This window comes from Pempheris klunzingeri, chromosome 16, assembly GCF_042242105.1.
Source record: "Pempheris klunzingeri isolate RE-2024b chromosome 16, fPemKlu1.hap1, whole genome shotgun sequence".
In the NCBI taxonomy this organism is placed as follows: Eukaryota; Metazoa; Chordata; class Actinopteri; order Acropomatiformes; family Pempheridae; genus Pempheris; species Pempheris klunzingeri.
This window is the reverse complement of record NC_092027.1, coordinates 11,408,826-11,424,647: the sequence shown is the minus strand read 5'-3', so window position 1 is coordinate 11,424,647 and position 15,822 is coordinate 11,408,826. Positions and strand designations below refer to the sequence as shown.

At 43.2% G+C, this 15,822-nt stretch overlaps 1 protein-coding gene across 2 annotated transcripts in view; it reads left to right on the top strand.

Moving 5' to 3' along the window:
- atxn1a (ataxin 1a) overlaps positions 1-14,522 on the top strand; it is an 82,656-nt gene extending 68,134 nt beyond the window's left edge. Inside the window, exons 1-3 of one of the 2 annotated variants that reach the window (XM_070846991.1) lie at positions 176-256; positions 6,431-8,815; positions 12,165-14,522. In XM_070846991.1, coding sequence (XP_070703092.1) covers positions 6,950-8,815; positions 12,165-12,770 — 2,472 coding nt within the window. In that variant the 5' untranslated portion in view covers positions 176-256; positions 6,431-6,949 and the 3' untranslated portion in view covers positions 12,771-14,522. Of the gene's footprint in view, positions 1-175; positions 257-6,430; positions 8,816-12,164 lie in introns of those variants that run through there. The other variant, XM_070846990.1, reaches the window with a different exon arrangement.
- The last annotated feature ends 1,300 nt before the right edge of the window (positions 14,523-15,822 follow it).

Sequence of the window (15,822 nt, the reverse complement as noted above, 5' to 3'; positions counted from 1 at the left end):
CGCTGTCAAGATTTAGGAGAGGGCTGTGTGTGAGTGTGTGTGTGTGTTTGGTGGGGGGGTGAGAGAGGTTGAGAGCAGTTTGTAGCACAAGTACATTGAATCTGCTTGGGATTTGCAGCTTGAAGGGGAGAGAGGGAGACTCAGGGTGCTTTAGAAAGGGACACCGTAGAGCAGGAGACGAGAGAACTTAAAGGAGGAAAGGAATGAGAGGGGGAGAGAGAGCATGCTGCAGAAGTGGGCTACTCCTGCTACCCTGGTAAGTAGACTTCACACAGTTTTGTGCTTGCTCTGAATGAAGTGTGTGTGGGAGTGAATCAGTGTGTGTGTGTGTGTGTGTGTCCCAAACGCTTGTCTTGTTGTATCACAGTATGTCATTTGTAAGTGCGTATTGCGTCTGCCCTAGTTTTTCCTACAATTGTCGTCGCTTGTTTCTCCTATTCGGCCGTTGTTCTGAGGTGTTTCCTCTCCCTGCTCCTCTTCTCTTCTCTTCTCCTCTCCTCACACATTTCTCTCATTCCTCTTTCTATTGGCTCTTTTCTTTCTAAGGCTCTCCCTCTAAGACTGTCTGTCTACCCCCCCACCCCCACACCCCTCCAACCACCCTCCCACCCAACCTCAGGGTTGCTGAGGGGTGAGAAAGTGCAAGTCATGCAACGCTGCCTAAGTGTTTGTTTTCTGAAAGAGACTCTCTCTTTTTCTCACAGTCATTTGTTTCTCTCCATCTCTGTCTCTCTTTGTTTGTGTAACTCTTAACCACTCTTTCGATCTGTCTCGCTCTTGCTTCTCTTTTTTTCTCACCCCTCCCTCTTCTCTTCCCCTGCTTCTCTAACTCTCTGTCTCCATCTGTCCTCCATTACTCCCTCACTATCTGACCATACTCCCATGTGTGTGTGTTTGTTGTTGTTTGTGTGTAATCACTAGCGGAGAGTGGCAGCCTTGTCAGAGTTCCCAGTCTGGCAAGGGTCCTTATAATGTGCATGCACATGCACGCATATATGCAAACACACCCATGCAAACACACACCCACACTAATGAAAAACCTGATGAAAAAACCTTAGGAGGAAGAAACAGAGAAGTAGAGAGAGACAGAGAAGCCTGCAGCAACACTGTACTTTCCAGTTGAACTATATTTAGCAGTGAGATAACACATCACGTTGGACTTATCCCTTTGATCATGATTATGATTATGACTGGGCAATCACGCATGCATGCACAGCCTCAAATGCAACAGACATATGTAGCCTATGCACACACACACACACACACACACAGATTTTATATCACCGTAGCAATTACCTAAATGCTGTTTTTAATTATGTTGTATATTGATTATTATAGTGTATATAATAGTATAACATATTTCATTTCATAGTATATCATATTCTTAAGTGAAGTCCTCGATAAGAAAGCATTGATTGTGTGTTACTATGTGACACAATCGCACAATAAACAAAAGACACAAGTCAACACTCTCTGTAACCTGCCGTCCTCTGTGGTTTGCGTGTTGTAGTGTTTGTTCATCCTCAGGCTACAATCATGCGATCGTGGGTGCTGCTAGAAACTGTAAGCCTCCTGACACCTCATTTCTAGCTCTGGGTCTCCATTACTACTCCTGCTCACTATGATTGTCACTGCTGAACCTCAACACGACAAACAATTTTCAAAGTATTTCAATGCATTGTTCTCCTTAACATTATGAGTTACGTTGCAAGAATGAATGATCTTGTTTTAAGGAGAGTTTCAGTTGATTTTGTCTATGGAGTAGACATTTCTGCATATGATTATATATTCTACTGTTGTAGCTAGAAGTTAAAGCTGAATGCAGTAAATATCTATTGTGTGTATGTGATTCAGTCACAACCTTGGGTGTCATGTGTTAATATCTCATAACATTCCTAAGAGTATAGATGTGGTGAAGTAGATGGTGTGTGTGTGTGTGTGTGTGTGTGTGTGTGTGTGTGAAAGAAAGAAGGGTGACATAAACACACCTCAACTGTTCTGACCGTAGAAGGACAATAGTATAGTGCATGAGTGAACGATTCAGGTTACTGACTCACATGCACACACAGAGTGTTTTTTCACTATGTCACTAATGTGTCAGAGAGCACACACACAGACTTTGCTAAGGTGGATCATTGTGTGTGAGAGAGTGAGACTAAAGCACATGGAGGACAGACAGCTTGGGTTACAGTTCATCTGATATCCACACACACACACACACACATACACACACGCACGCTGCAAACTCAGCAAGATTCAGGTGACATAGCTTTTCAGTGAATGTGTGTTTGAGTGTCAGTTTCAGTGAAGCAATACTCTCTTTTTGCAATGTAGGTCAGCTTAGCTGGCCTCTCTCCCTCTCTACATGTCTCCCATGTGTCCCAACCCTTTACTCACTCACTCACTGTTTTTCTATCTTCCTCACTTTCTCTTTATCCCTCCCCAAATCCCTGTGTCGATCCTCCTCGGACTCTTCCTTCTTAATTGTTGCTGTGTAGTTGTTTTTTTTGTTCAAAATACTGAAGTTTCCCAGCCTGCATGCTGGAAGGGTTAATAAGGAGGGAATGTAGCCCTCAGCAGAGTCTGAGCTGAGGAGGTTCCAGTCACTCCCTCACTCTCAGCACAGTCTTTTTCTATTCTTTCTCTCTCTTTTACGAGAGTGAACCCAAGCCTGAAAGTTCAGGATTTTTCCCCAGTATTGTGTGTATTTGTATGTATATATCTCACCATCTGTTCTTTCAGTGTTTTAGTCTAATAAAGAATTTCATATTAACAATGAATCAAATTACTGTATATCCTTGTAGTGGGAATTAGAGAGTTACCACCCTACTCTGCAGTAGTACCTTCCCACTATAGCTTGCAATCCAGCACCAAGCAGCAGCCAAAGTTAGCAACTAACAAGTGAAGATAGTGCAGCACTTCACAGCTTAAGACCCAGATATATCCCTCTGGATTTGGTAGTGACAATAATAGGGCTAAAAGGATGAATGTTGGTCTTGTGTTTGCCAGGTGGCTAGAAAACTAACTCTTAGTGAATGCTAATGTTGCTCCATGCAATAGTGTGTTTTTTTTTGACATATCAACTTCATACGGTTACAATATGTCAGTGTCAGTGTGTTTACTGCTTGTTTCTGCTACCACCAAGTGGCTAAAAATCTGTTAATGCAGGTTTAGTATATTCCTTTCATGTATAATTGGAAATTCCAATCATATAGCTCATGCAAGATGACAAACCAATAGCGGTTTCCCTTCTATTGCAATAGCAACCTTACTCTGATATGTTGCCCACCTTACCACACCCAGTTATTCCAAGTGTAAGCTAGAAGTGTACAACAGCTGCAGTGCCATACCGCGCTCGTTACACATTTTGTTTGTAACGGCAGTGCAAAATATCCCATTACAAAATGCATATAATATTCTCAGAAATTGTTTTCCCATGCACGAACGAACTGTCAGAAATGACGTGCCTCGCTCCCAAGATAAAAGCTTTTATAGATGACAGCATGAACAGATCTGCGGCCCAATGTACAGACGCTGTCAGTGTTTGATGTGGCAGCTGATATGAAATGTCTCTAATCTGAGAGCTCTCAGACGCATAATATTCCTCTTATCTCAAAGTTTTAATTTGTGCAGGAGCTTGTTGAATACAAGCAGACTAGTTAGGCCTATTTTTTTAAATCTATCTATACTTTATGACACAGCAGTGAACGAGGTGTGGTACAGCAGAGAGACAAGTAGAAGAATAATGTGAAAGGATGCCAAGAGAGAAGAAGCAAAGACATTAGGAGGGAGAAGATTAAGAACATAAAACCATTAGATGGAAGAATAATAATTGAGAGTGACGTTATGAAGAAGGAGAGGTGGGCAGGCTGAGGCAGGAGAAGAGTGGAGTGGAAGCAGCGTGAAGGAGGGAGAGGCAGAGAAGATTGCATCTTAATGCTAAAACCTTACCGATCAACAGTACCTCTCAAAACACCTCTGAGTCATGCCTGCTCTGATTGAACAGATGGTGTGTACTCGGAAAAGTGCGCGTGCTCACCACCATAAAACAAAGCCTGTATGTGTGTGCATGTATGTGTATGTGTGGGTGCCCTTGTAATGTATGTGCTTGTGTATTTGCATGTGTGTTTACTCCTACGCCCTGTCTCTGCAGTTGCGTTGTAGTAGCACTGCGACACTTCTTAAATCACAGGAATCTGCTTGTGATGCAAGATGTCCCTCGTCCTACAGAACACACACAGACCCACACACACACACATACACACAGTGGGTGTAATTAGTATCACTCTGCAGGAATTAGCAAATACGCCTTAGGAAGTCTGGGAGGTGTTGACCCAGTCATTCTGGTTGAACGATTAAATCTTTTGTGGCTTGGCAGATGCAGCGATCAGTTAGACAGAGTCATCACCGATACAAGAGGCTGAGTTATGGGTTTTAACGTAGGTGTAGCATATATGGGATGGCAATTGGAGGTCTCCAGTTTGGAGCATTCTCAAAACTTCAATGTGCCCGAATGATGTTTTAGAAATTTGTAATTAAATGGTGTTACCAGACAAGTTGTATAAATAGCTGCTTTTGTAAATGCATGCTTTTATATCACTCTGCTCCATGTCTACAGATTCTCAAGGTTTCCAAATGCACAGTAATAAATGTGGCAGTCTTGGCTACTGATGTCAAGCAAAAGGCTTCTATTGTTCTGTCAAGATACAGCAACTACAGTGTAAAGATAGGCTTCCCATGCCTGCTTAGCAGAGCAATGATGGAAGGCAAAGTAACCACAATTCCATTTTTTCGATATTGTCACTGCCTTTCTTTCCTTAATAATATTATAATAAGTATGATGACATCAACTTTCGTTGGTTTTCATTTTTCAGTTCATCTTCTTGATGGTATTTGGATCATCTTTAGAAAGTGGGTTGCCACAATAGAAACTATACTAGATTTCACATGCTATAGGTTGTTTATTATACTCATGTATACATACATGCAAAATATTCAGTTTCCTTTTGGCTTGTGCAGACATTTAAGTTGGCATTTTTTAATTGCCTTTCATTGCAGTCAGCGTGTTGTTGCTGTAACATCAGCTATGCTAACTGTGCACTTCTAGTGCAAGTTTGTAGTGTGTTGGTCAATTGATAGTTGGCTCAGTTTCAAGTGAGCAAATGTGAAGTCTTTAAGTTGGACAAATATTTGAGCCGGTGTATGTGCTGTAGTTCACTGGCTGGTGACACGGAGTGTGTGTTTGTGTGTGAACTTGTGCTGTGTGTCAGGAAAAGAACATGTGTCAGCATAATTGAATATGCCCAGGTGTCAGTGTTTGAGTAAGCAAGATGGTGTGTGCCTGATTGTTTGTGCGTGTGTGTGTAGGGTGCATGTGCTTGAAATGCTTGTACATTATTTATGAGATTCACACCAAGCTTTCCATCTTTTGCAGCAGGAGGTCCTTGCTAACAGATGGCGCACACACATGTGGTACACACTCACACATACTTTATTGAGTACAGCACAGGCTTGTTATCAGAGGTCCAAGTACAGAAGGTGCTGGAAACTTCTTGGAATTGTTTAGCTTATTATTATCAGGGGTGCAAGCGACGCAAAGGAGACCCAAAGGAACTGCTTGGATTGTTATTATGTTTATTTCACTTCAATTCTTTTGCTCATCCATTGGTGAGGTAACGAAAAATAAATCAACTAGCTAACTGGTGTCACTACGGCAATAGATTTCATGATTCACTCTAGAGGCACATGAAGTGTTTTCCTCAAAGCCGTTTTAAATTTATCATCATTTGTAATTTTGTGGAGAGCTTTTTTTTTTTCACCCATACAAAAGTAGTTCAGTCATCAGCAAGTATGGCACATACAAGTGTCCAAATACACATTACTGAAAGGATTTTTGACACTGCCTACTGTTTTTTATTTTTATTCAACTTCATTTGTTGTGTGGGTGCACCCTGTTTTATATGAACTGCCATTACCCATGACTGAACTGCAAGGTAGTAATCAAATTTAATGCACACATTTTACATAACAGCTCTCGGACAGCTCTCTGCAAGATCTGCAGGCATTTTATTTGAAGGCATTACTGCAAGTTCCTTCTTGTTTCTTGACATCCTTTTGTTGGCCCATGGTCTCTCTTTCATCCTTCAGAACATTCCGGTCACATTTAAATAAGGTTAGTTCATAGAAGAGGGTTTTTACCACAGCCTCGTTTTTGTTTAGAAATCTGTTTGTCGGGCTCCAGAGTTTGTTGATGCAGGGCGTCGTTTTGTTGGCTTGTGATCTGTTTGTCGCCATTCATTGCAGTAAACGTATAGCTCAACAGTATCTCCTCTTGGATGCTTTCGTTGTGCTCCTGAATGGCCTAAAATGTGTTTGTATCTACCTACTCATCAATTAGAAATCTAACAGTCTGGCTATCTCTCTTCCACAGGATTGTGCTGGGTGTCGGCAGGCTTGCTTTTGCAGGGAAATGATTCCACATGAAGTGCGACGCACTCGGCCCCCCGTCGTCTTCGGCGGCAGCAGCAGGTGTGACGTCGTGACACTCTCCCCTGCCACACTGAGCTCACCCTCCAGCCGCTAAGACCCCTGGACCAAACAGACCGCCCTACCCCTCCCCCTCTCTAACCGCCCCTCCATATTTTCATCTCCATCTTTAATTCTTCCTCTACTGCTTGTTAGGGCCTGGATTTTCTTTGTTATCGAGAAAACTGATTCAACTGCCTTGGGTGAACTGGAGAGAGAATGAAGGAGAGTAATGATTGGGAAAGTTAATTCATAGCTAATTAAAGTGTGACAAGGGACAGTTCATCAAAAGTGAGAAAAAGAGACAGGAAAGTGACATAGAAAGTCAGAGAGAGAACGAACAAAAAAAGAAAGAGAGAGATATAGAGGTCCAAAAGTTAAGGAAAGATAACACAAGTATAGAGGGACGTGAGGCGAAGTCAGCATGAAGTCCAACCAGGAACGCAGTAATGAATGTCTGCCTCCAAAGAAGAGGGAGATCCCCTCAAGCACATTACCATCTGAAAATCGCTCACCCGCCATACCACCAGCCAGTGACAGCCAGCGCACAGAGAACATGGCCTGGCTTGCTAGTGTGGCTGGTGGGAATGAGAGTGGCGTGGGTGGGCACCGTAGCTCCAGTCAGTTTGACGGGCCCCAGTATAAACCCCTCTTCTCCATGTCAGACTCGTCATCCTCTTCTTCCTCTTCTTCCTCACTGAGGCTAGTCTCATCTCTTCCTACAGTGTACACATCCCCCCTGTCACAGTCCACAGTTGGAGGAACTGTCCATTATACCCAACTGCCTCACAACCTGCAGTTTATAGCCTCACCCTACACTGCCCCATACACAGGCTACATCTCCCCTCAACTGCTTCCACCTCCTCCTCCACCTCCCCCCCTGTCCTCCTCCTCCTCCTCCTCGTTGGCTGCGCAGAGACCCTCACACACAGAGATGGTCTCCGCTTCTTCGCAGGCCTCCAAACATGAACAGCAGAGAGCATCCGCAGGGCGCACCTCCATGCCCCCGCCTCCTACAGACCTAGCCCCTCACCATGTTCAAATGTCAACCTCCCCACGAACTGTGCCGTCACCTCATCACCACCTTCCTCCCCAGCCACTGCACTCCCACCAAACTGTGGGACATGGGATGTCCCAGGTTGTCGTGCAGTACACAGAGAGGGACACCAGGAAGGAGGAAGGTGGCTCCAGACACAGAGAGCTCCACAATGGAGAGCTGGAAAGGGGCCGGCGGTTTGGAGCATCCCCTGAGTCCAGCCTTTCCAAGCCAGGGAGCAAAACACGGGATGCCATGTCTTCTTTGTCCTCCTACGAGGCCCGCCAGTTGGTTCTGCCATCAGACTACTCTACTCATGATCACTCAGGGCTGAGAACCTCTGTCATGCTAATGCCCAACAGCCATGCGGACCACCAGCTGGTTCCACCCAGAGCCAGCCCTGAGAGGCTTTCAACTTCTACCCACACACACCTGGAGAAAGGTGGCATCATCCTGGGCAAGCCTGTCAATCGCACACCCTCCTCCTCCTCCATCACCACCTCCTCTTTCACGTTTCCACCCCCATTAAGTGTCAACAGCCTGAAAGCTGCTGTTAGCACGATTTCGCCCCAGACTGTTATCCAAACCACCCACAATGCTACAGAGTCACTGTCCATGGGCCTCCCCTCCACCGGTATCTACCCTCAGCCACCTATCATTGGTTACATCGCAGGGGGCAGTGGGAGCCAGCATACGCCAATCAGCTATCACGCCAGCCTACAGCAACACTTACTCATTCCTGGCGCCCAACAGGTCATTATACCTGTTAGTGGAGGTGGAGTCACCACATTAGAACCTGTAACCTCCCACGTATCATCATCCACCCAAGCCGCACCATTTCCTACCACACTCCCACACACATACATTGCTGCCACTGCCCCCAAAGGAGAAACTCTGGAAACCCCTGGTGGCTCATATCACCAGGCCGCTTCAGGTGCAGTGGTCCAAGCCCAGCTTCATCTACCCATTGTTCCCGCTCCGCCGGGACTGGTTGCTCCTTCTGCTCCTCCTCCCCCATCCAATACGGTGGTCCCCCCCTCACTCCCCCCATATTTCATCAAGGGCTCTATCATCCAGCTGGCCGATGGGGAGCTGAAACGTGTGGAGGACCTGAAGACTGAGGACTTCATCCAGAGTGCCGAGATCAGCAGTGAGCTGAAGATCGACTCGTCCACAGTGGAGCGCATTGAAGGGAGCCACACCTCACCCAATTTTGCTGTGGTTCAGTTTTCTGTTGGTGAGCACCGTGCACAGGTGAGAGATAGAAAGCACCTTTTATTAAAGGAATAGTTCAACATTTTGGGAAATGCACTTTTAAACTCTTTTGTGAGTGTTCAATTGATGTCACACTTGTGTCTGTGCATTATGGAGCTAGAGCCGGGAGTCTATTAGGCTGGCTTAGAGAAACAGCAGAGCCTTGAGCCGGGCTATTTCCACTATTGAGGAATATCTGCTAGCTTCAATAAGGCTCAGTAATTAACATTGTTTGTTCAATTCATACACACATTGAATGTCAAAATGACAAATTGTGATTTTGCGTGCTGAAACTATTGCTCAGTGACTTGTTTTACATTTTATTTGTGTAATTATTGAGTTTTAGACATGTACCACCTCTAACACTACCAGGTATACCTGCTTCCAGTCTTTATGCTCTGCTATGGTATGCTAAGCTAGTCAACTCTCAGTCCTGTAGCCACTGTTAATGCACAGACATGAGATAGGAAAGTGAAACTGTTCCTTTAATGCTCGCTCTTGTGTGATTTTAAGAAGCATGATAACCGTTTTGTTTTGACTCATCATTATGACTAATGCTGAACCTCTTGCAAGTCATTCGCTGAAGTTTTTATGTTTATACAATTATATTTTACAAAACAGTCCTCTCTAAAAGCCTAATTTTGATGCAATGCTAAGTTTTCTTCCGTGAGTGTCAAAGACAACTTTTAACAAGATCTCTAAGGGAGCTTTTGTGTATAGCTCTTAGCTGGTGCTATACATGTTGAACGGCAAGTGTTGCTGCTCCTTTCTTAATGGCTCTATTATGTGAATTTCACAGGACACTGCCATTCCCTCTGTACTTAAGTTCAATGTACTAGGATGGAAATCATGTAACAAACATGTTCTGAATATCAGCTGTAGAGAAGTTCAAATGAACATGAGAGCACAGATACAGCACCATACTGCTACTGCCACATTAATGCTTCGCGCTTCTTACTGTAAAAATGCCGAAAGTACTGATTTAGAATTGAGTTTAGGTTACCTGCTTGATTTCCAAATAATGTTTTGTGCTGGATTGATAAATCACATAAGCTCTCGCTCTTATAGATCTTCAGTCTCTCAGTAATCTCTGAACATCTAATACTATACCACAATTTATCTCTATTTTCTGTCTCTGGTTCTCGTCAAACACACTCGCATACAGGCATGCACCCTTCTCACTGTCTTTGAGGGTGTGCGTTAAAGCTAGTTAATCTATTTCATCTGTCCATGCTGTGACTCGTCCACCCACACAGCCCATCTCTAACCATCTCTCCTGCCCCTGGCTGCTCTTTGATACTGTACCCCACAAAAGCTGACAATCTTTCAAAGACTTCTCTTTCTCTCTTGTACTCTATCAGTGGCTCTTCTCACTTTTTTTCCTGAGAGGTGGTAGCAGCTTTGAGTCCACACTCAGAGGACTTACTGTAAGAAGTCAAGAATTATGTAATACAGGAGGGAAAATATTGCCTGACGTTTGCTTTGAGCGGGTGTTTGATACATCTTAGACTTGTATCGTTCTTGACATTGTTCTCTTTCACGCTCACTTCCTCACTCCTCCTCTTGTTCAACCCACCCTCGCTTTGTAAACTCGCCTTTTCATCTCCATCTTAGTAGCTTCCTCCACTTCTACCTTCTCATTCTCTCTACAATATTTCAGATCTTCCTTCACTTCATCTTCTTTTCCCTCAGGTTTATTTTCTCCCTTCCTGTACTCATCATATCTCAAAGCATCCTCCGCCTCTATCTGTCATCTATTTATGCAGTCTTATACACAAATGATAGTGTGGACCTCAATCATTGATAAAAGTACATCATTTAATCTAGAATTCATCTCATTAGGACTTTTCTTCCTATTGGTATTGTTTATATTTCTTTTTTACTATCCAGCTGTGCCTCCAATCAGAGTTATTACATAATTGTCTTGCTGATTCTAAGGTCTGCATGTTCCAAATGTCTTTGACTCAGCTAAATTTAGACTAAACTAAAGTCCTTGTAGTTTTTGACAAGTAGCCATCTCTCTGTCCTTGTTTGTAAGAAAAGAAATATATACAGAATATATTCTCACTGTGGATGATGACGGACATGAACATACACTTTTCTGCCAAAGTTTCTGCCAAATATACCAGTAATCCATTTCTATATTTTCATGGGCCTCATTCGAAAGAACATGATGTCATGTGATTCCATGCACCAATCAAAATTTTGCAATATTTTAAGGATAACTTCAGTATTTTTAAACTTGGATCTTATTTTTACACATTTTGGGTTCAAAATTACTGGTAGGTACAAAAACTTTTGGAATTGGTCCACTATCACTACCACCACCAATCAAAGATTGTGCACTAAAAGTGGTATTTTTTTCACTGACAGACTCAGCTTGTCATTGAAAGTGTCTGACAATATTATGGAAGGGATCCCTACAAAGATAGACCTGTAAGATCTGTAAGATTTTGTTTAACCAGAAACAGGTGTTGTATTCAAACCCACCAGACTCTATTCACAAAAACAGTGTCTGATGGACGGCCACCTCAATCAGTTAGTTTGTTTGTGTTGTTGTGTGTTGTTTTGGATATGAACTAACCCTTTAGAACACGCAATGACACAAACAAACTCACTGATTGGGGCAGCAGTAGATCAGACACTCCTGTACTCTGCAAGGTAAAATTGGTGAGACAGCTGTAGACCAGCAACTACCTTGTAAAGAAAATACTGTTTTTGTCAATGGTGGCTTTGAACTGATCATTATAACAGCTATTTCTGGTTCACTAGTAGGGATCTTACAGGTTTATCTCAATAGGGATCCTCTCCATAATGTAGTCAGATACGTGGAATAACAATGTGGGCCTGTCAGCAGCAAAAACAAGCACTTTTACCCTGATATGGCGCAATTTCCCAGACGGAATATATTAGAGCCACTTAAGTTCATTCACCGCCCATTTGCAGCTGCCCGCTGAAGCAATCTACTGGACCCATTCCAAAAGTTTTGTACATACCAGTTATTTTGAACCCAAAATATACAAAAATAGAGCCCAGGTTTAAAAACTAGTTATCCTTTGAGGCTTTAAGTTAAGACACATACCTGTGACATACCCCTCTCATCCTCTAAAATCTGATCAAACCACACCCTTACAGCCCTGATGAGGCAGATTAGCCAAGTTTTTGAGCCATCTACTCCTAACAAATGATACCTAACAATAGTTTTTCCTGAATTTGAATTTCATTGTTGTTCATTTAGTCATAACTGTTAAGCTTTAAAGCATAGATGGACAGGACACGCTTACAGATAAGATTTTGTATTGAAGTGTCCTCATGTTGATGTGTCTTTCCACCACTCTCTCTCCTCCAGGTGAGTGTGGAGGTCTTGCTGGAGTACCCCTTCTTCGTCTTTGGCCAAGGCTGGTCTTCATGTTGCCCTGACCGGACCACCCAGCTTCTGGAGCTGCCTTGCACCAAGCTTTCTGTGGGCGATGTTTGTATTTCACTCACCCTAAAGAACCTGAAGAACGGATCTCTGAAGAAGACTCAGCCCCTTGAGCTGGCCGCACCTGCCTCCGTCCCAGCCTCCAGCCATGCGCACTTCAAATCCCACAGAGCTGTCTCAGACGCTCCCCAAAGCTGCAGTGGAGGAAGCTCCAGGCACAGCGAGCGGGAGAATGGCATCAGCCAGCGAGGCAAAGGTGGAAGTGGTAATGGGAGTGGAGGTGGCACCAGTGTGGAAAATGGAGATCTCATGTTTGGGGAAAGAGGGTCAGTTTCTAAAGGTCAGGTTGCCAGCGGCACAGAAGCTGGCTGCAGTAAGCCATCAGGAGGCAGGAAGCGGAGATGGTCAGCCCCTGAAGGTCGAAAAGTAGAAAAATCAGAGGAGGAGCCACCCTTGACCCTGCCCAAACCTTCCTTCATCCCTCATGAGGTGAAAGTCAGCATTGAGGGAAGGTCGAATATTGGCAAGTGAAGGCTAGCAGGACTGTTAAATAACCATTGGGATTTAGAAAGAACATAAAAGGACTCTACAAAAAAACATGAAAGCCCACATGTTTAATTTGTCTTGGTTTTAAAAGTTTTGTTTTCTGTTTTTATTTTTCTATCTTGAATACTGTACTGTAGAGGTAAATTTACCCTACGTGGTATCACCTTACATAAAGTCCATGTAGTGTATAACACATTTTTTATAGATGGATTTGATATCACACAAGCAATCGGTGCCGTTTTGGTGGTTTTCATGACTTATGGTGAGGGATTTGTGAAGCGTGCTAAATGTTTATTGGTGGCTGTGCGGCACACAGGAGCAGTGCCTGATGGCTCTTCTTGGCCAGCTATGCATTACACATTATGTAAATTTTCTAACTGAATTCGCTCGCAGTTGGCTTCTTCACAGGGATTTTATTCCCTGAGTGCTGCAAGTGAGGCTGCCTGAAAACACTTTTTCCACCTCTTGCCACCCCAGTGGTTTTACACGGATCCACAGGAGAGATGTAACATCAGCTGATCCTAACTATGGGTGAATCATGAAAATTTGAATTTGTTAAATTGGAGTGCAACTTGGAAACAACATCATTCTCCATGTCTTCAGTATCAGCATGTCCATGCCATCAGGGTGTGCCAGACCTGACCAGTGATGTCATCAGGCAGTGCCAGTGTGCCACACAACAGAGAGGAAACAACACCTACTGTGTTCAGTTTAATGACAATGGAGTCTTTACTTTCATCTGCAGCATTTTAGTTTAAATTCTTTTTTTCTTAAACCCCTCTTCTTCTATCTCACCAGATAGGTGTTTTCAGTGATTGTCAAAAACCTTAATCAGGGGTCATTTAGTCCTAGATTGAACCTAGGTGGGTCAATGTTAATGTATAAATGTGAGATACCCTAACCTAATACATACAAGTGCAAACACACTGGGTTGGCGAACTTCACTTTTAGAAAATGCTAAGAGGAAGACTTCATACAGTCCTCATCGGTTTTTGATGAATTTCTTTATGTTTTTTTTTTTTTTTTTCCATCAAGAAAGGCTGTGTGAGAGGAACTGAGAGAATTTGGATGTCAGGTCTCAGAGGGTCAAGATGTTTCAAAGCACTTAACACACCTGTCACACTCACCATACAGCCGACAATTTTTCGTTGTCTCTTTATTTACGCAGTACTGTATGTTATTAGATTTTTTTATTTCGACATGTGTAGAAAGTAGCAACAGCACTTTGGAAAGGTGAAGCTTTTAGAAAAGTGAAGGGCTTGTTTGGAGTGAATGTGCCATGGGGTCTCAAAGGAAGGGATGATTGTGACAGGTATTGGAGGAAGTTCCAGTTAGTAGGTGGTTAAAGGAAACATTTTTGGTGACAAATGGAATATGGTGGTTTTCAGCATGCATGCTTGTCCAGGAAGCCAACCATGCAGAAGCTAGGGAAGAGGAATGTGTTTTGAAAGTTATGTATCTGGCATAAGAATTGACTAGGAAAAGGCTTTGAAATATCCTAATGATGTTCTTTACAAAGCTGAGAGCTTTGGTTAGAAGTTCAGGCCACAGAATTTTGAAGGGTGTCAATTTATAATGTATGTGTGCGTATGTGCTAGAGTGTGCATGATGCTGGTCTGTGTCTTTCCACACACACACACACACACACACACACACGCGTACATAAACACAAAACAGTACAGACCATCCCTGGAACTCAATGACCTATAATAATGTGTACTGTATTTGTTGATTTAGATGAATGCGGATACTTTTTGGTGCATATTGTCCCTCCTGCAAAGACACTAGTTGACTGACAACGGAGTGAATGGACACTGCTTACAGTACACTTGTACAGAAATTGCTCTGTGGTGTGTTTGTGTATGTGTGTGAGTTTGTGTACGAGTGTATGTATATTGTGTATAGGAAAAGGATATACTCATTTGATATAAAGATAGTGCTAAATGTCCAGTATTTCTACTTGGAGTCGTACTTAAGAGAATCTTGCAATTTGCACATCAGGAGGAGGGAGAAAGGTGGAGACATAATTTTTTTTTTTTTAACGGCCCTGTCCTGAAACGAGCCCTAGACCACGTAACACACTGGAGGAGACCAGGGTCTTTGTTCCTCAACAGGCACTGTCACATTGTGGAGGAAAAGTTTCTACATCAACGCAGCTAAGGTCAAATTACATTTGAGTTTTTAACGAGCATAACCATAGCTGTAAAACAGAATTTAACATGTGCCTGCCTACTGAATTTACTGAGTGTTTGAAAGAAAATTGAGACTCTTGTGTCTGCTTTTCCTGCGGTTGAAACCAGGGTGTAGGGACTAGGGTTCAGTTTTGAACATGGCCTGTGCTTTCAGCCAGCTGAAACCCTATCTTGCTAAAATGTAGCAGTTACCTCAACAGATGTGCTTGCTTGGTTGTCCCAACATGTAGAGTTTTGTAAGCAACTCTTTTGAGGTGTAATGTGAAATGTGTATCACCTGATGATCCTGGCAAACCAAATGAAATTGGCAGTTCTACAACGTAGAAGTGATGGTGGACACGTGTGGGATTAAATATGCTCTGACTGTATGATGCCATTCAACATGTAAATGTTTCTCTCGTGCCGCATGCAACAATACAATATGATCACGCACTGTAGTTGGATTAGCATGTGCAGTTTGCTGACACAATACTGTTGTTCAGAAGAGAAGAGGTGGATTCCTGCAGGCACATCTGCTGAGCTTTCTACTCAGCCTCTGTATTTGGTGTTGTTATATGGCAGAGATATTTTTTAGTAGGCAGCATCGCTGTTTGCCTCTAAGAAGTGGATCAATCGTATTTCCATCCCACTGATATTATAGGTTTAGCTGTGTGGGGCAAAGCTATTTCAGGTGGTGGGAGTTTTACCAGGGTGATGGCAGGATGGATGTGTGCTCAGATGGATGAGGAATGGATGGATAGGTGGTTGAGTAAATGGGCAGACAGATGTTGATGGTGAGTGAATGAGTAGACCCCATATGAGATTTGATTATATTTTTTTATAATAAAACAGGGTTTCTCAGATCA